This window comes from Colletotrichum karsti (genome assembly GCF_011947395.1).
Source record: "Colletotrichum karsti strain CkLH20 chromosome Unknown Scaffold42, whole genome shotgun sequence".
In the NCBI taxonomy this organism is placed as follows: Eukaryota; Fungi; Ascomycota; class Sordariomycetes; order Glomerellales; family Glomerellaceae; genus Colletotrichum; species Colletotrichum karsti.
In genome coordinates this window covers 323,708-343,633 of record NW_024065942.1, presented here as the reverse complement: position 1 = coordinate 343,633, position 19,926 = coordinate 323,708, and the positions used below count along the sequence as shown (strand labels likewise).

General features: G+C 50.4%; 6 protein-coding genes across 6 annotated transcripts; 5 read left to right on the top strand and 1 right to left on the bottom strand.

Annotated features, from left to right (window-relative positions):
- Positions 1-1,630: 1,630 nt before the first annotated feature.
- On the top strand, positions 1,631-5,366 carry CkaCkLH20_10755 (acetylornithine deacetylase; the record flags this gene model as incomplete). The annotated part of the gene is made up of 3 exons (XM_038893469.1): positions 1,631-2,858; positions 4,219-4,754; positions 4,818-5,366. The coding sequence occupies 3 exons, from the start codon at positions 1,631-1,633 to the stop codon at positions 5,364-5,366; spliced, it is 2,313 nt and encodes a 770-aa protein (XP_038741282.1).
- Positions 5,367-8,804: 3,438 nt separating this feature from the next.
- On the top strand, positions 8,805-11,883 carry CkaCkLH20_10754 (uncharacterized protein; the record flags this gene model as incomplete). Its single annotated transcript, XM_038893468.1, has 2 exons — positions 8,805-9,385; positions 10,218-11,883. The coding sequence occupies 2 exons, from the start codon at positions 8,805-8,807 to the stop codon at positions 11,881-11,883; spliced, it is 2,247 nt and encodes a 748-aa protein (XP_038741281.1).
- Positions 11,884-12,109: 226 nt separating this feature from the next.
- CkaCkLH20_10753 (uncharacterized protein) lies at positions 12,110-13,309 on the bottom strand (the record flags this gene model as incomplete). The annotated part of the gene is made up of 3 exons (XM_038893467.1): positions 12,110-12,607; positions 12,670-13,095; positions 13,145-13,309. 3 exons carry the CDS (start codon positions 13,307-13,309, stop codon positions 12,110-12,112), a joined length of 1,089 nt encoding a protein of 362 aa, XP_038741280.1.
- A 1,372-nt stretch (positions 13,310-14,681) lies between these two features.
- Positions 14,682-15,897, top strand: CkaCkLH20_10752 (uncharacterized protein; the record flags this gene model as incomplete). Its single annotated transcript, XM_038893466.1, has 2 exons — positions 14,682-14,725; positions 14,847-15,897. 2 exons carry the CDS (start codon positions 14,682-14,684, stop codon positions 15,895-15,897), a joined length of 1,095 nt encoding a protein of 364 aa, XP_038741279.1.
- Positions 15,898-16,723: 826 nt separating this feature from the next.
- CkaCkLH20_10751 (uncharacterized protein) lies at positions 16,724-17,139 on the top strand (the record flags this gene model as incomplete). The annotated part of the gene is made up of 2 exons (XM_038893465.1): positions 16,724-16,804; positions 16,885-17,139. The coding sequence occupies 2 exons, from the start codon at positions 16,724-16,726 to the stop codon at positions 17,137-17,139; spliced, it is 336 nt and encodes a 111-aa protein (XP_038741278.1).
- A 794-nt stretch (positions 17,140-17,933) lies between these two features.
- Positions 17,934-19,835, top strand: CkaCkLH20_10750 (dimethylaniline monooxygenase 2; the record flags this gene model as incomplete). Its single annotated transcript, XM_038893464.1, has 6 exons — positions 17,934-17,970; positions 18,025-18,056; positions 18,302-18,332; positions 18,385-18,661; positions 18,720-18,846; positions 18,900-19,835. 6 exons carry the CDS (start codon positions 17,934-17,936, stop codon positions 19,833-19,835), a joined length of 1,440 nt encoding a protein of 479 aa, XP_038741277.1.
- Between the last annotated feature and the right edge of the window lie 91 nt (positions 19,836-19,926).

Sequence of the window (19,926 nt, the reverse complement as noted above, 5' to 3'; positions counted from 1 at the left end):
TCGGCCAGATGAACGAGCTGCGCGAATACCTTCCTGTTGTGATCGAGAACGTGCTTCCGGTACTCAGCTAAAGCGCAGAGGATGTCTGATTCGGTCGGCTGGGCCATGTCCGTGGAGCCCCAGTTGGGCCAGGTAGCAGGATTTTCTTCCTGTCAAGTAGGCGATGCACCACAAACGAATGTGACTGGAATCGCCGGATGGTTACAGGTAGGAGGTTGGTTTATGAGACCGCAGAAACAGAGGTAGCCCAGTAACTGGTAGTCATCTGAGTGTTTCTCTTCGCGCAGCGTTCAGCCCCTCTTAGTGCTCCACCACGCTCGATGCACTATGGCCAGCATTCTGCAGTGAGGATTTAAGATTGGTACTTATATATTACCTTTCCTATATTAGCGCTATTATTTAATAATAAGGATTAATTTAAGCCTAATTATACCTAGTATATCTATAGAAACTACTAACCTTATATCTAATATATCTAGATCCTAACTAGTACCTCTATATACTATCCTATTATTATTAAGATATTAAGTAGGCTAAGCCCTATATTATTATATAGCTTACTATATTATAATATACTAAGGATTAATAGTAGTTTATACTTTATTTTAATTACTATTTAAGCTATAAATAAGTTTAAATATTACTATAGCGTTATATAACCTATATATTATTACTAAATTATTTATTCCTTTAAAAAGATAATATTTATTATAATATTCTTATTAATATAGTATATAAAAAGAATATTATTAATATAGTTTAAATAGAAGAGGATATTATTCTTAAAGGTATTAAGAAATTAAGAAGAGTTAAAGCTTAAGATTATATTAAGAATAATAATAATAAGAGTAAATATAAAATAAGGGATATAGAATAATATTTTAAGTAGATAAATAAAAAGATAAAGTTTATAGTATAATCTTAATAAAAAGAATAATCTCTTATAGATTAATATCTCTTATTAAGGTTTTACCCCCTTTAACCTTAAGAGTAAGGCTATTTATACTATTAAGTATATTAAGAAGCTTATTAAGATAGAGTTTTATTCTTTTAGAATATTAAATATTAAATATATATTTATTAAGTATAATAAGATAATATTAATAGCTAGATTATAAAGGTAGCTATATTATATTATATAGCGTATTATATTTATTATTTAAGATTGGTATAAATAGATAAAGATGTGAGTGACACTTGCCTTGAGTTTTCTAAAAGCAGTGGATGAGGCTTCTCATTAGTGTAGTTCGCAGGCTTCGATCTGTGGTCCGTCCGGCAGACTATGATTTCTCCCGGGCCCCGGCCGTGTCGGCTCAAGGCCCACATTTCCGGCCGGTGCGGGCCGGTCATAACTTGCGGCGCGTTCATGGAGGGTTTTTACCACATATCTACGATTTTCTGAGAGAATCAGTGGAACATTCAATACCTTACGTAAAACTTGAGTATGGAGCACTAGTTCAAGTCGTTTTAAACTCGGCATCTTCCCTTTTGTTTTCTTGTGGAGCCCGTTTGATGCCAAGCTGGGGCAAGACGGTCAACAGACCGACGTGCCGACTCATGGTGAAGTACAGAGAGCTCCGCACCAATTTCTTCTTCCTTCAACACCAAGTTTTCACCAATTCCGATCAATATGACCGCTGTGCCAGCTTCCAACGACTACAGTCTCCTAGACGCCTGGGTTGATGCCCATTTCGAGGAAGAATTGACTTTCCTTCAAAGCCTGGTGAGGGTGCCGACGGATACCCCTCTCGGCGACAATGCCCCGCATGCGGAGGTCACTGCCGAATTACTGCACGGCTTCGGCTTCGAAGCCGAGCGCCATCCGGTACCCGAGGACAAAGTACTCGACTATGGAATGAAGTCTATCACGAACCTGATTGTACGCCGTCATTATAACGAAGGCGGCCGAACGGTAGCTCTCAATGCCCATGGTGATGTTGTTCCGCCTGGCGAGGGTTGGACCCGAGATCCCTACGGCGCGGTCATCGAAGACGGCGTCATGTACGGCCGAGCGACGGCCGTCAGCAAGAGCGATTTCGCCAGCTTCACTTTCGCGGTGCGCGCTCTAGAGTTTTTGAAGGCCCCCTTGAGAGGATCAGTTGAGCTTCATTTCACCTACGACGAGGAGTTCGGCGGCGAGCTCGGTCCCGGTTGGCTTCTGAGCCAAGGTCTCACAAAACCCGATTTGCTCATTGCAGCAGGCTTCTCTTATGAAGTGGTCACTGCGCATAATGGCTGCCTTCAGATGGAAGTCACCGTCAATGGCAAGCAAGCTCATGCTGCCATTCCTGACACCGGCGTCGATGCGCTTCAGGGTGCGGTGACGATCCTGAATGCTCTCTATGCTCTCAACGCTCGTTATCGGGAGGTTCGCTCCGAAGTAGCAGGCATCACTCATCCGTACCTCAACGTCGGTCGCATCGAGGGCGATACGAATACCAACGTTGTGCCTGGCAAAGTGGTTTTCAAGCTCGATCGCCGCATGATTCCGGAAGAAGATCCCAAAGAGGTCGAGGCGGAAGTTCGCCGGACCATTGCCGAGGCTTCGGAAGGTCTGCCGGGTATCTCGGTGGATCTCCGCCGGCTGCTCCTCGCCAATTCCATGCGCTCAAATCCCGGGAACGAGCCGCTGGTTCAAGCGATCCAGAAGCACACCGCGCAGACTTTCGGCCAGCCGGCCACAGCGACGGGAACCCCGCTTTACACCGATGTGCGGCTGTATGCGGAGGCCGGGATTCCCGGCGTCATTTACGGCGCGGGTCCGCGGACGGTCTTGGAGTCCCACGCTAAGCGGGCGGACGAACGGCTCCAGCTTGATGATCTGAGGCGTGCTACGAAGGTTATCGCTCGCACTTTGCGTGACTTATTGGTATAGAAACCAACGCCCTTCTTCAATCAGAGGCTATTCTTAGGTTGTGGGATGAGAGGGACGTAACATGCAAGTGATTATAGTAAGCACCAAACCTGTTTGCTCACTGGAAAAGGGATATCTTGATGCGATACACAGGATTCAATCAATACACTTCAATACTGACAATGAGTCTTCAACGTGATCGTGAAGTCAGAGACTTGACGCTTATCATAGATCGCGCTCGACTCAACATCGGAGGGCGAGCTCATGTTGCCCGGCTGAGTAAATCAAATACTACCCGTGACTGTACAGGGCTGCTACATGAAGAAACGGTTAAATGACAATCTTGCATGAATACGAGAGCGGGTTTGACGAGAAGGCGATAGGGGGAAGGCGAGATACCATGATCATACCCAACACGGAGATTGTCCGCGTGAGGTGTAGAGCCTGCTTGAGCCACACATCTCAAAGACGTCTCACTGGTGACGATTGCATACTTCAGTGGGACCCAGCTGACGCTGCCCAGTGCAATTGGAAGGGGTGCAGGCTTGGCTTACTCTCGTGTAACACGGCCTGCAGGACGGGTAATGTTTGCATGCACTGGATATTTTACACACACAGCAGTGAAGGCGATGTTTGGTGGGTTTTCACTCCCTGGTCATGTACGGATAAGGCCTCACAGTCTGCGCCGCAAAGCGGTCAATGATCGAAAAAGAATTGCTATTCTCGTCGAGTGCGGAAGCAGAAACACGTACGGGGATCACCTTTTCCCAAGTTTAAAATCCAGCCATGCAGCCCTCGGTCGTGTAACGCCAAGTCCCTTACACAGACTCTCCGAGTCGCCATATTAATCATAACACGTGCAGTTGCCTCGTCCATCAACTGCATGAGACATGTTGAGCTTGTTACCTAGTCTGTGGAAGACGCCACAGCCTCAGCGTGTGCCGACCGATCGTGTCATCCCGGTTGGCTTTTTCGACGACACCATCATATTCAGAAACTTCGTTTTCTACACCACTTTTGTCATTGATGACGTTCTCGAACACGAGAAACTTCATATTTGTCTTGAATGGTTATTGAGTCGTCCCGGCTGGAACAAACTGGGGGCCAGACTGAGAAGAAATGTAAGATCTCACCCTCAAAGTTGGCCCGCTCTCAGTATATTCCCTATTCTGACTTCTACCAGGACCGTGGAGAACTTGAACACCATATTCCGCAGGAGTTCTCACCAGAACGCCCTGCCGTCGCATACGAACACGTGGATCTCAGTGATCTGGCCGCAGAAGACCATCCCACTGCGTCCAAGATACCCAGACCACCAGATGACGGCCGGCCTAGGGTTATAGGAGACCCTAATATTCTCTCAGAGTTGTACACCGGTCCTGGAATCCCGAAAGGACCAGATGACTATCTCTACACCGATCGGCCCCAGCTCGGGCTGCGTGTAATCTCGTTCAAGAACTCAACGATTGTCGTTCTGTACTGGCTACATCTGTCTCTGGATGCTATCGCGTTGGGTTCTCTTCTCAAGGCCTGGACACTGATGCTTCAGGGACGGGAGAGTGAGATCCTGGAGCCTCTCAGTGACTACCCCCTGGAAGACCTGGGCAAGAACCCAACTGAGCCTCATCTTCTCGTCGACCAACGTTTGTCCACGATTGGTCTTGCGAGATGGTTGTTTTGGAACTTATACAACCTCGCTATCAGACCAAGAGAGAATCGCATTGTTTGCATTCCAGCTGCATACTTGAAAGATTTGAGGGAGAAGGCCACGAAGGAGCTAGCAACCCAAGCTGCCCTGAAAGGGATTACAGAAGCTCCCTCTTTAAGTGAAGGAGACGTTATTCTGGCATGGCTTGCCCAAGTGGGATTCTCAAATCTCCCAAAAGACTCCAAGCAGCCTGTGAGTACTCACCTTTAATTTCTGATGTTGGGCTGCGTAGACTTACCAAGATGCGCGTACCAGGTGGCCTTACAGCAAGCATTTGAATGGCGGAAAACCTTGTCTGATCTTATGCCCGCCAATAGACCGACTCTCGGCAACTGTATCGGCTTCACTGTTACAGTTATACTCGCAAAAGACCTACTTCAAAGGCCGCTCAGCTATGTGGCTTCCCAAATTCGCGGAGCACTCAATGTGCAGCGCTCGCGTGAGCAGATCGAGGCATACACCTCGTTCATCAGGGAGGATCCAAGGAGCAGAGCCCCGCCATTGTTTGGAGATGTCTCTATGAAGTTACTCATGTTCTCGAACTGGCAGAAGGCGACATTGTATGAAACTGATTTCTCGGCGGCAGCTCGTAGCCCAACGGGCACTCCATTGTTTCCGTCTTACATCCAGACCGTACAAGGCCCGTACAATTTCAATGATGGACTAATCATGGTCGGCAAAGACCCCAAGGGAAACTATTGGTTTGGGGGATACAGGGCGGAGGGGCTTTGGGAGATGATGAACAGGAAAATGCGGGAGGACGATAACGAACCTCAGCCCAAGATGGATCTCGGGGAGAAATGATGGGGGTTTGGATCACTTGTACGGCATTCTCTGGCATGATGTTCGATCTGAGCAAGTTTTATTTTTGTAATCTCTCTTAACCCCGCCGTTATCTCAAATTTGAGATGCAAAACTCTGGCCGTGTCTTCAATAGTCTTCATTTGAGTTCACTGTGCTGGCTCCATCGTCCCAAGCATATCACGGAAAGCTCTGTCAAAAATATCAATTAGTCGAATTTTTTCATTAAACATGGCGGACAGTGAGATCAAAACTGACAGAGACCACACCCTTCGGAGTCGTGTAGTATCAGCATTACTGATCAAAGACCAACTCTTGAACTGGAGATCCGGCACACGAACAGAAATCCGAAGCGGCAACAGAAAGTTCAGAGAACCGTATATGACTAGAAATATGCGGTTTTGTGGCATTTAAAACCCCTGTTATGAAGTAAGTGTGAAGACGGAATCATTCTGATTATGCTGTCTGGTCTTTCCACCCGTCTAAGAGCCTTCACAAGGGTGCAACCTCTTGGAAAGTCGATTGCCGATATTTGAATACGAATGGTCAGTTTTGTATGGGCCCTTGTTGATGAAATACTGCCAAGGACCTGTTGTCTCGCGGCTGGCAGAAACAGGTTCACAACGCAATATGCTTCTTTGGTTCATCCTTGTAGCTGGTTGACGAAACGGCAAACTTTCTTTTGAGATTGTCACTGAAGGCAATTGTGTCGTTGATGAGACTGTTTCTTCATGGAAAATCCCGAGCACCGAGTCAGGCCGTTGCCAGATTCTCCACCATTCCTCCCAACCTTCTCCATCGTCGTCTCAACTATCTCCATCAGAAATGGAGATGTTATGTGTCAAATGATGTCATTTAGTCCACATGCCAATACGTATAAAGAAAACCGGTTTTCGTTCACGATGCAAATGAAAACTTCTTTCTCTACTCATCTTGCATCTTCTGCGTCGAGAAGAAGACGACAGTCAGATGTGGACAGCCTCCAGAGCGAGATTCGTTGGCGATGCAGATTGTCTGAACTCCTCTTTTGCGCCCTCTCCAGCCCACTGTGCTGGATGTCGATCTTGACGGCGCCTTCTAACTGGTAAGTTCAAAGATTTCATCTATTTTATCACTGTATCAACACTGTCTTATGATGCTACTTAAAACTGTTTTGCCAACTATGAGGCGGCCTACATCCGTCCACTGAGTAGGACTATTTCCTACGTTTCTGATCTGGATCCAATTCTCCACATTCGTATTGAAAGCACGAAATTGAGACTTAAAGCTAATTCGAACCCAGCAGGATGTTTCCATAGCCCTTCTTCGCAGCCACCTCAAACTGAACCAGTCGGCATCCAGAATTATGATAATGCTGCTTTCCCTTAAGCATGCTCCCATACACCGACACTCGAACCCTTCTCTCCGAGGCCGCCTGTTTGGTAGGTTGACTAGTTCGATTTCATCTTGCCTGTGACACTGAGCCTATGACTGGAGATGGACGTTGTGCGGCGTATCGTGCCGCGAACCGCAGGATACCAATCTCGTTGCGAACCTGGCCACCAATTTCTTATCATATCGAAGTGGGAGGCAACTTGACAGGGAGGTTATTTATATAAGCCAGCATCTGCGCCATGAGCACGTTAAAGTGAACTATGACGACTGCATTGTCGTGGGAAAATTTCATCAGAACATCAAACCGCCAATGTTACTGTGTGTTGTACATGAAAAGTCCATGCTGGTCATGGTGCTGCTCTAATCTTTGGACAGTATGCAACAACATTTTAGGTGAATGAAATGACCTCATAGCATTGTTAGCCCAGTAACTCGGTAACTGCAACGCTTGAAATCTGCACAATCAGAATGAACGAGCGCCTGCGAAGGTCGGTCGACATTTTCTCTCAGGCCACGATGAGCCAATTAGAAAGACACATTCCTCAGCTCCCGTTTCCTTAGAGCTCACCCAGAACCTCGAGATTCTGACCTTTGCCGAATATTGCCCAGTCAATCCATTCTGGGTTGCACATCTATTTAAGACCCCCAAGAGGTGATGGTTTCATGATCACTTTCCACTTGCTCTCACGTAAACACCGAGACGGCATATCCTCCTCTATGACAGTTTTTAGCCTCCTTCCTTTCCAAGTTGGAGTTTTGTCGAGTGTCAGACAGTCTAACAATGTGCTTCTCCAATCACTGGCGCAAACGTTCGGATTATATGTTCTTCTGGCTGTCTTCTGCTTTTAGCTCGAATGGGGTGCTGCCTTATTTGAGCGAATAGGGTACATGAACCTTTTACACGCACATGAACGTATGCCAGGTACTCTCAATTCTGCCTCGGGTGACGCGTCACAGGTAGCGGACTTGGGGCTTTCCAATGACGTTACTACTCGAACTTTAATCGAATAGTTATTACTGTCGTCGCCTGCCATGTGAAATTTCCATCTCATCAACTGAAAAACTCAGAAACTGAGAAATTATACGAACTTCTTCCGTCGTGATGTGGGGATGGGGGATTGAGGCTCAGCCATCGAGACTTTCAGTAAGACCTCTGACAAGACCAGCCAGTGAGACATATGACGTCTGTGTGAGCAGCAGGAATGTTTTCGCCTCAACGTCTTGGCCAGAAGAATTCGCTGTCATGTTCAGCCTGAATGCACGTCTGCCTGAATACTTGTGTGTTTTGTGATTGATTTTCATCTAGCCATTAATATAAAGTTTACTGTACTCGCGGCCTCTCAATCCCTGTGTTATTGCAGAAGATGGCGACATTTCGAAAGGGCAAAGATACGAACGATTACCGCATTGCATCGTGCTGCACATTGGCATTGGTGGTATGTCCCTAAGGATATTCCGCCTGTGCTTCCGTTGGCCGCATGGGTCGAGCCTTCGAAATGTGTGTGCCGTGCCGTTGGTAATTTAGGTTGCTTGTGACAGATTGATGCGGGTTTCCTGCCCGGGCGCTTACAATTGTGTTGGTTGGGACGAGAAGTTGATTGCGTTCAATTTCTTATCCATCCAATTCTACAACGGCACTGCCCCGGGTTCAATCGGAGCATCGGCGTAATGGGCGTATCTGATTACATGGATCTCAAATAGCTCAGCGCATACGCCCTTCAGATGGCGCCTGAACCTTGAAAGAGTCTAGTCGCGCGACTGTCATAAGCGCCTGGTCACCAAATTCGGCCTCGATCCGTGTTTCATCGGCATCCTGGCCGAGTCCCCAGCGGCTAGATAGCGGCTAAACATTGAGCGACCCGCCTGCAGAATCCTTCCCGGCGTTGATGAAATTGATTCAAAAGCCGAGTCTCCCACTCTTGAGTGCCCGGATCTTCTGCGTGAGTCATTACAAGATCATCACATACATCCATCCATCAGATTTCGACTACACAGCAGAGATTTTTGTGCGAGTCTTTCCTCTCGATAGAGCATCATTTTCCTCACAGCTCCGGTTTCCTCTCAGCAATGTTTCGTTCCTTGGCATCCGTGCCGCGTATCATAGCCGGGGTCGAGGATCCGCCTCCCTCACCCAAAATCACCGTTCTGCCTGACGGACCCGAGGTGCACTATGCGCATTTGATGAAGGCCCCAGTCCGTAGAGAGTTCAACGAAGGCCGGTACACAACTCTCGTTCCTCTTCACAAATCGCACGCAAAAAGTCTCTTCAAACATGTAGGAGGCGAAGAAAATGCCCAACTCTGGAAATACCTCTTTCAGCATCCGTACCTCGAGTTCGAGGACTTTGAGGAAGACGTCGCGAAGTGGAGCACTTCCACTGACCCTCTGTACTTCACTGTCATGTCCGGCCCAGCTTCCGATCTGTCCGCTGAGCCGGTCGGCTTCATGACGTTCATGTCAATCGTGCCAGAACACAAGCGCATTGAGATTGGGTCAATTTGTTTCAGCAAGAAGCTTCAACGAACCCGACAGGCGACTGAAACATTCTACCTCCTCATGAAAGAAGCATTCGACGAAGGCTACGAAAGGATTGAGTGGAAAGCCAATCATCTCAACGGCCCGAGTTTGGCGGCTGCTGAGCGATTAGGGTTTGTTTTCGAGGGGATCTTCAGGTGAATCAGAATTCGATCTCTCACTGATGGGCACTTGGCTGATATCTGATGAACAGAAAGCATATGGTTGTGAAAGACCGGCGGAGGGACACGGCCTGGTTCAGCATAACGAACGATGAGTGGCCTGCTGTCAAGGGAGGGCTAGAGGCGTGGCTCAGCAAAGACAACTTCGACGCACAAGGAAAACAGCGTAGAAGTTTGAAGCAGTGCAGAGATGATTTCCAGGCGAGACCAAGCCGTAACTCGAAGCTGGTGCGGACACTAAGAGGTTGAAAGTCGTGCAAGAATCCATGGTCTTGAGGGATTGAAAGGATATCGAGCGCAGAACAACCCTGTCTAGCGATGAAATCGACGGAAATGCAAGCTTTTCTGACCGCATATTCCTCATCATGTATCCATTGTTGCCAAATGAATAACGGAAATGCATCGTGCCTCCAGGTCTCAGGCCTTGGCCCTGGAAATCCTGCAAGTCCCCCGCATCCTGGGGTTCCCCAAAGTTGGACAAGATCGGTAGATGCTCATTCAGCCTAAACCGAAAACTGCCGGGCCTGGTTTACCTGGACCACTGAATCTCGGAAAAGCACTGCGAAGTGACTTCTCCGATTCCTGGTGCCGCCAGCCTTTCAGATGTTCGATCACGTTCCCGACAATGTGGATCACGGTAGCCCCGAAACGTGCCATACTTCCTGAGGTCAACCGCGGGGTCGTCCGCATGGCTAGGATTAGAAAACATGTACAAAGCGGGGAGATTTCCTGCAAACTTTATGAAAGACCGATCATTACAAAGCTGACTACGCTTAATCTTCAGCATCATGCTAATCAACTTCTTGATGTCGGCCATGGTCCTGGCCGGCGTCGGTCAAGCTCAAAACTCGACATTCCAGAACCCTATCATTACCGGTTTCAACCCGGATCCGAGTTGCATCTTTGTCCCTGAGTTCAACAACACATTCTTCTGCGCAACGTCGAGCTTTCTGGCCTTTCCAGGTCTACCGATACATGCAAGTCGAGACTTGGTTCATTGGAAACATGTCTCCAACGCCTTTAGTCGAGCAGACCAGCTGCCCGGTCTGGCATTTCTACCCAAGGCAACCAGCGGTATCTATGCGCCGACTCTCCGTTTTCACCAGGGCACCTTCTATTTGCTCTGTACTCTTGTGAATCAGCAGCTCCCGAGAACCAATGACAGCCGATGGGACAACTTTGTCCTTACAGCAACTGATCCGTACAGCTCAGATGCGTGGTCTGACCCTGTTCATTTCAGCTTTCCAGGCTTTGACCCTTCGCCTTTCTGGGATGACGACGGCAAAACCTATGTCTCTGGCGCTCACACGGCGGCCTATTATCCGGGTATCATGCATGCACCACTCGATCTCGAGACTGGCGAAATCGGAGACATTATCATGCCCTGGAATGGTACCGGCGGACGGTCTCCTGAAGCACCTCATATCTGGAAGCGGGATGGCTTTTACTACCTCCTCCTGGCGGAGGGGGGCACGCGCGAGAATCACATGGTCACGATGGCACGATCGCGTAACCTGACTGGTCCTTATGATCCTGCTCCTGGAAACCCGCTTCTAACTTCCGCAAACGACACGAGTTCATACTTCCAAGCTGTCGGGCATGCCGACCTCTTTCAAGATGCCAAGGGTCAGTGGTGGTCCGTTGCTCTTGCAGTTCGTGCAGGAGGCACATATGGCCAAGATCCAGGTGCCTACTTCGGGAACCTGCCGATGGGCCGAGAAACTGTTCTTACACCAGTGACCTGGGAGGAAGGAGAATTCCCAGTCTTCACACCGGTTACTGGTGATGTCTCTGGATGGCCACTTCCACCGGAGGCCATCCCCGACGAAGGCGAGGGCCAACTGAGCGACGCAGACGACGCGATCACCTTCCCACCTGGAAGCAAGCTCCCAATTCACTTTGTTCACTGGCGTTTGCCAAAGGCAAGAAACTATGCCGTCTCACCACCCGGACACTGGAACACTTTGGCACTCAAGTCATCAGTTCTCAACTTGACTGCCTTTGATGCGGACTTTGCGTTGGGAAGGGGACAAACATTCGTCGGAAGGCGAATGGCGCATTCCCTATTCCGCTTTCGTGTGGATGTTGATTGGGCCAAGTCTCTTACAAAAGAAGAGATGGAAGTAGGCGCCTCCATCATCCAGGACCAAGCTCAGCACTTTGACCTTGGCATTGTCATGCTCAAGCCGAGTGGAAGTGAAGATCTACGACCCCATCTTCGGTTCAGAGGCATCTCGGAAACGCCGTATCGAGCAATGGAAAATCCTCCGAATGAGATATTCCCTTTACCCGAGGGATGGAACGGACAGAAGATATCTCTTCAGATCGAAGCAGTCAACAGCACACACTTCGCTTTCTCGGCTGGGCTTGCCAGCCAAGGAGATGTTTCTGAGATGAGAGTATTCGGTCACTGCAAAGGAACTGAATTGGTTCCATACTACTCTGGTTAGTGAAACTTCTCGGTCAATAATTGTGTCTTTGTACTAATAAGGATACAGGCGTGGCACTTGGCGTTTATGCCACATCGAACGGAAAACATGGAGAGCAGGCATTCGAGACGTACGTCTCTAATTGGCGATACACAGGTATTAGACAACTGAGGAGTCAGGAGGATGTTGACGATGCCGATGGAGCGGATAATCAAGCGGCTTAATGAGTGCCGTTCTGTTGATAATATTACTGCTTCGCCCCTGGAATCTTGATGACAACTTTGGAGAAGTGCTTTTGTTGTTCCAGCCGCTCAAACGCCGCCTTCGCCTCACTCAACGTGAATACCTCGGCATCCAATGCCGGCTTCACGCCCTTCTCCTCCATGAACTTAATCATGTCCCGCATCATCTGCCTTGTACCCAGCAAAATACCCCGAACAACGCAGATCCTGCCCAAGACGGACATGAGCGGCTCTTCACGGTCTGTCTTGCCGAGTAGTCCGGCGATCACGATGAGTCCATCGATGCGCATCGCCTCGAGGGATTGACCGAGGGTCGCGTTACCTCCGACGTCGACGACAATGTCCACGCCTCGGCTGGAAGGCGTCAGCCTCTTGGCCACAGCACCCCAGTCTGGAGATGAGCGGTAGTTGATGACGTGATGCGCGCCGAGGTCGCGGAGTCTGGCGGCTTTGGCATCGCTGCTGGTCGTTGCGATAACGTTTGCGCCAGCCGCAAGTGCAAACTATTTTGTACAGCGTTAGAGACTTAAGTGATACTGCCATCGATTCTGTGCCGTTGACTTACCTGCAGAGCGGCAATGCTCACCCCCCCGGTTCCTTGAACGAGTACCCAGTCGCCTTTCTTAACCTGCTTTCCCTCAAGGCCCATCAAAGCATTCCACGCCGTGATACCAGAGCATGTAAGTGTCGCCGCCTCCTCGAAAGAAAGGTTGTCGCCGAACTTTGCGAGACAACTCTCTTGGAAGACGCCATGTGTGGAAAGTGTACCGTTCAGACCATGCCCGAGACCGGCGGAGATGTGGGCAAAAGACGGCAGGGTCGAATCATCCAAGGGCGCAACTTGGTTGTCTTTGAAGGTCTCCGGAACCATGTGCATGACAACTCGGTCTCCGGGAGCCACAGACTTGACATCGCTACCTGTCTTGCGGACGTAGCCGGCTCCATCCGAGCCGGGGACGAGATCGGGAGATGACTTCAGCCCAAGAAGACCCTGCCGGGAGGTGAGTATAGGTACTGGTAATGTGACTCTGGTTATTCACCTTCGCAACGACGAGATCGCGGTAGTTCAGTGAAGCGGCGAGGACTTCCACCAAAACCTCGCTAGGTCCGAGTTCGGGGATCGGTGCATTTTCTTGAAACTGAAGACCTGAAAGATCGCTTTGTTGGGAGCGGACTACCCATTGTTGACCCAAAGTATTTGCCATGATGATGCTAGCAATGCGGCAAGTCGTAAATAAAATTGAGAGTAGTTGAGGGAGGTGGATATACAGGCATTACATCAGACCTTTTTATCAATCATCCGAACGGACCAAGATTACAAATTCGATGGTCTTCTCCAACAACTGGGGCGTCTTGGCCTGGCTCGCCACGTGGATGTTAGGAACTAACGTGAATTAGGTATTATTATGGGCCGTCACCCCTCCATGATGCCCTCACTCCACAGCTTCCCATGCTCAGTTCAATTGCGATTGATTGGTACCAGTGCTCGCGAAAGTAGAGGAGAGTTTATTTTCAACTACTAAAAGTCCTCAGTTTTTTGTCTCGATTACTCTCTTCAAAATTCTTTCCTTTTCTCAGAGATTAAATCGTGATCATGATGAATCTTGAGGCAACATATCAATGCCCCTGCAGCGCTGAGAAAAGACACGTTATTATCCCTTGTTGGGGGGGAAAAAACAGCCTTACCCCAGACAAATATAGTATGCGAATATGCTTCTATGCTACTCTGTGATTGCCTTTCCTCTCCTGCGCGTCATTTTACAAGAGCTCTGGACCGCCGACCGTTCCGGCTCCGGCTCCGGCTCCCATTCTCACTTCTCCGAGACCCACTTAACGCCGGCCACCCGGCATTAGCATTGGAAGACTAACGGCAATGTCTCGCGCTTAAAGAAATTCTATGAAACCGGCATCTAGCGGTCGTCCACAAATGATGTCCAAAAATTTGTCACAAGATGAAAACAACTGCATGGCTTAAAGACAAATTCTCGTTAACCAGGCTGCGCGAACGCTTGTGTGCTATGTGACAGAAAGAGACGCGGAATCTGAAAGCTGTCAGTGTACCTTGGCATAAGGAATGAACTGCTAGTACTCTTTACGTAGATGAATAGTCGACTCGAATGACCACCTCATCATTCCTTCGTACCAGTAAATCTAGCACGCAAATCCACGCATCCCGTCTTTGCTGACGCTCCGAGGGGTCTCGGTGAAGCACTCGTCTTCACCGAAAGATGCTTCAAGGTGACCTATTCGGGCAACTTTAACAGTCCTTCATGCTTGGTCATCCCGGTGTGTCAAGTTGGCGTTAGCGTCGTGGTTTGTAACCTGACGAGCAGTCAGAAAATGGGGCAATTTTCTCCGCTGTCCATTGAGAAAAGCGCCGAGTTTGCCCCTAGTGACGCAATGGGGTAATCTTGGCCCGTCACTCCACCATCTCCTCCACGCTGCCCCTCACAGCGCCGGTCATGCTCAACAACACGAGTCGACGATACGTATAAAGCTGGGTGAGGTCACTCAAAGGTTGAGTTCAAGAGATCAATCACAGTTTTTCACGAGAAACGCTCAGAAGAGTTTATCAAAATGTCTTCGGAAAAGAAGTTGAACGTCGGAATTATCGGATACGGGTACGTAAAGAATCCCCGCATGCGATGATCACATATCCTTGTCCCAAACCCTTGCATGCTTCCGGAATAGCCTCGCTGTGGCGCATTTAACAGAGACATCCACGTGCTAACTTGTCTTCAGCCTGTCCGCTAAGATCTTCCACATCCCTTTCATCAACCTCACTCCCCAGTTCAAGCTACACAGCATCGTCCAGCGCAAGCCGACGGCTTCATCATCTGCCCCCAATGACTACCCCTCATTGACGCACCACACCTCCCTGGAGCCTATGCTTCAGGACCCCGAGGTCGACATCGTCAACATCTTGACACCTCCCAACACCCACTTCAACTTCACCAAGCAGGCCCTCCAGGCCGGCAAGCACGTCCTAGTTGAGAAACCTTTCGTGCCTACGGCCGCCGAGGCCGAGGAACTCATCCAGATCGCAAAGGAGAACAACCGCCTCATCTGCGTCTACCAGAACCGCCGATGGGACAGTGATTTCCTGACGGTGAAGAAGATGATCAACGACGGCATCTTCGGCCGCGTGTACGAGTTCGACACACACTTCGACCGCTACCGCGCGGACCGGCCCACGTCCTGGAAGGGCCAGCTGGGCATGGCCGAAGGCGGTGGTGCCCTGTATGATCTGGGATCCCACCTCATCGACCAAGCCTACAACCTCTTCGGCCTGCCGGAGACCGTCTACGGCAAGCTCATCAACCAGCGCGACGGAAAGTTCGACCCGGAGGACCCGGACAGTGTGCACGCACAGCTCGCCTACAAGAACGGCCTCATCGTGAGTGTCCGCATCGGCGTCATGAGCGTCGAGACGATCCAGCCGCGGTTCTGGGTGCGCGGCACCAAGGCGTCGTTCCACAAGACGGCGCTTGATCCCCAGGAGGACCATCTCAAGGAGGGCAAGAAGCCCAACGAGCCCGGTTTCGGCGTCGAGGACCCCATCAACGGCGGCAGGTTGCTCCTCATCAAGGACGGAGGCAAGGTTGAGGAGAGAACGAAGTTGACGGTGGAGCCCAAGACGTACCTCAAGCTCTTTGAGGAGTTCGCGAAGGCTATTGAGACCGGGAAGGACGAGGATGTTCCTGTTCCGGCAAGTGAGGCTCGCGATGTCCTGCGCATCATTGAGGCCGTCAAGGAGAGTGCAAAGACGGGAAGTGAGGTCCGCCTGTCTTGAGAGATCGTACCCAGGTCACAGGTGATCTCAAAGTTGGAAGCACTAACGTAAACTCGTGCCCGACACGCAAGCAAAGAGCTAGTGCGCCGCGGACACGAGCGGTTTAAAGGTGCCCGGGCGGGATGGCGTGACGTGCCGAGCCGATGGTCGAAGATTAGAAGCCGTTGAGCTAGTACCGTGTGTCGTACATCATCTCACCGGAGAAGGGTTGGAATCATCTATATCAGCGTTTTGATAGCGTATTAGCGGTTGCGGCCGATGAAGTTTGAAAACGTTTACGAACCCGATCTGCTCCTATTCCGGTATGAGCTTACCGTTTATGGTTCGCAAACCGTCAACACGAGGTGCCAGGTGTCCGCAACGGGCTCTGATGTAGATCTCCTCGCACAGTATCATGAGACACGGGAACATTGACTTCGTCCTCATATGCCGACCGAAAGACAGTAAGACTTTCAAGTTACGATCCAAGTACCGCAGGCTCCATGCAAACCCAGCTCATTAAGTATTTCGGTCGGGCCAGTACTTCGTCCAGATCCATCTGAGATGTCTTGTAGCAGAGCTTGGCAAGAAATAATGGCGTTCATTCATGCAGAGAATGAATGGTGAATGTGACCCAGACTTGAGAGAGTTTGTCTCAACCCCGCATCAGCAATGGTGACATCTCGTGTTGCTCTGGTGAAGCAAGGAGGCGAAGAGACGGAGCTTTCAGGTATAAAGAGCCACAATATCCCACTAGCGGTAATTCTTCTCGATGAGACAGTGACACAGAGAATAGACCTCTTCAGCAAAATCAAGCCCTACCACTTCGTTCGGCAAAATCCCTATCATGCGATTCGCCGGTCTCTTCAGTTTCCTCTCACTCGTCGCCAGCGTCTTAGCTGGTCGATACATCGTCATCCTCCGACCAGTAAGCCCACTACAGCCGTCTCCCCTGAAGTTCTCAGAACTGCGAAACGACATAAACACGAAGCTAACCAATGAGGACAGAGTGCCAGTCTCGACAGGTTTCTTGCGAAGCTCGAAAAGGGCGGCAACATCTGGGTCGTGCGAAAGTACGAATCTCCGAGTTACTTCAATGGAGCCGTCGTCACCACGAACGACTATAACGAAACTACGTTGCTCGAGTTTCCCGAGGTCATCATCGCCGAGGAGGATAAGATGATGACGATCGATCCAATCCCCGCCCAGCCGGGACCTGACGTACCTAGCCCTACAGAGCCTACTCTTCATCTCCCCCAGTAATCACGAATACCTCCAGGCTCAAGAACAGCACCTCATTATGTGCTCCCTGGCTATTGGTGGCATAGTAATTACGTGCACGTCGCTCTCAAGCGCTTCGAAAGAGCACGTTCACGCGTTCCTCCATTCAAAATCTTGGGTCACACGAGCTAGTGCGATGGAGCGTCTATTTACTTCATGGCGGCACTGGTAACGAGGGACGACGATGTAGGAAATTGAATATGGCTGTAGTGCTTGTTGTTTACCTGAGGTCGACACTAAGTTCTTACATGTGCTTGTGACAAGATAAGGAAGGCGGAGCAACTGCTTGAAGCAAAATCTGTATTGGAATGTTATGGAACTGCAACAATCTAGGTTCCAGCAACTCATCAACGTGGCAGAACATCACAATCACACCTCGGGGGTCAACTAGCACCCGCTCAGATGAGCTGGCGGATTCACGACAGTACAGATATCCGCCAAGATAACTACGTACTCTTAACTACCCCAACAAACTACAGGGCTGAGCGGCTGATATTGAGACATCCAATGACATCCCCAACATGTCCTCGCGGGATGTCGAACTACTGTCTCGCGCATCCCTGTTTCATCCAGTTAAAGGGCAGGTAGCATGCGCCATAGAAGATCAACATGTCAGCGGTAACACAAAGTGATCGCCACTTTTCTCGGCGGTTTCTTGGTGTCAGCATTCCGAAGAGCACGCTGCAGCTACACAACTACAAGACTCCCTGTTCTCCCACGGGTGATCACGCCGCAACCCGTTGATCTTGAAGGCCTTCACCCAACGGCACCACATCATGGACGAATGTCCTAGGGTCGCAGTAATCGGGCTTGGTGAGTCTTCATTAGAGACCAGGGCGCCTGGAAAACGTTGCTGATTCCATTCAGGTGCCCTCGGCCTCGTCGCCTTGAAGAACTGCGTAGAGGAAGGTTTCCAAGTGACTGGCTTTGAGCGCAGCTGCTACGTCGGAGGTCTCTGGAAGTTCACCACAAAAGACCAAACCTCGGTCCTACCAAGTATCCCAACCTACCCTTGATATTCCATTGCAACTATAGTAACAGCACCAGCTACTATTGTCAATATATCGAAAGAAAGGGTATGTGCAAGAGAGGGTAGCTCCTGCAGGCTGCCGTCAGTTCATGTTTGCTGATTTCCCCTTCAAAGGGATGTTACACCGATTTTCCATTCCCTGAAGGTGAGACGATAACCCTTACTGCATCCAAAACCCCTAATCAACGTTTGGATAGATATCCCGAGCCAATGCACCGCCAAAGACGTGGAGGACTACCTCGAGAGCTACGTGGATCATTTCAAGCTGCGCCCGTTCATACGGCTGAACACCAAGGTTTCCCACGTTCGACGCGACGATGAAGCAGACAAGTGGGTAGTAGAGATCCGGGGCTCTCGTGAAATCTTTGACAAGGTCATCATCGCAACGGGCATGAACCAGACGCCAAGCTATCCAAACATCAAGGACATCGAGCTCTTTGGCGGGGAACAGGTGCACTCAAAAACGTACAAGAGGTATGTCTGACACCCGTGCGGGCGTGGATTGTGTTGACCACGTTGACTTGACTTGCAGACCTGAGGCTTTCGCGGGCAAGAGGGTGTTGGTGGTCGGTCTGGGAAACAGCGGCGCCGACACCGCAGTCAGCCTGATCGGGCAAGCCAGCAAGATCTACCTGTCGCACAGAGACGGCGCCATAATAGTGAGTCGCTCAACACTTGCACAAACCATCAGTGCAGGCTCACAAAAGCACAGCTTCCTCGAGCTCAGAACGGCAAACCCATAGACCACACCGTCAACGTCCGCTTCATGACGATCCAGGGCATCATAGAGTCGATCTTCCCAAGGGTGGCAGAACGCCTCTTCAACATCTTCGCGAAGAAACTGCAAGACACGACCTTCACCATCCGCCCCGAGTGGAAACTGTCTCCCGCACCGTCCATGAGACGCACCTTCCCCGTCGTGTCAGATGAGATCGTGCCGGCGCTGGAGCGCGGCGACGTGGAATCCGTCACGGGAGTCGACCAGATCACCGGCCGCGACGAGGTCCAGCTCACCGACGGCCGCGTGCTGGGGGTCGACGCCATCGTCTACTGCACGGGATACAAGACCGACTTCGGCATCCTGGACCCCGAGGCCGATCCGACCCGCAGAGAGAACCCCGCGTGGCTGGCGGCGAAGGGGTCCAGGGGCAAGCCGCTCCCGCGGCTGTACCGGAACGTGTTTTCCGAAGAGTACCCGGAGTCGTTGGCGTTCATGGGATGCGTCGCGTTCCCGATCGGCGCCTTTCAGATGTACGACCTCGCCGCGATGGCCATCGCGCAAGTTTGGAAGGGAAACTCGACGCTGCCTCCTCGGCGCGAAATCGAGCGTGCGATTGACGAACACCAAGCGTGGCTGGTTGACCTAGCGCGTACGGGCAACGTCATGTACCATTTTGTCAACGGGATCGAGTGGACCGATTGGGCAGACCGCATGGCCGGGAGCGGCGTGAGAGAGAACCTCGGCTGGGGGTGGAAGGGGCTGAAGTTCTGGTATCGGGAGCCTCGGTTCTGCGGTCTGCTCATGGGCGGCATCTACAGTCCGCACATCTTCCGGTACTTTGATGGCAAGAGGAAGAAGTGGAACGGGGCTAGGAAGGAGATTGAGAGACTCAACGCTGTGGACAGCGACAAGCCGAAGACTGCCTAGATATGTGCCAACACCGGTTCACGAGCTATTGAGCTATGCGCGATCTTCCGAGTCCTGCTTCAGAGCCCATTCAAGCTGTGTAGCAGTGGAT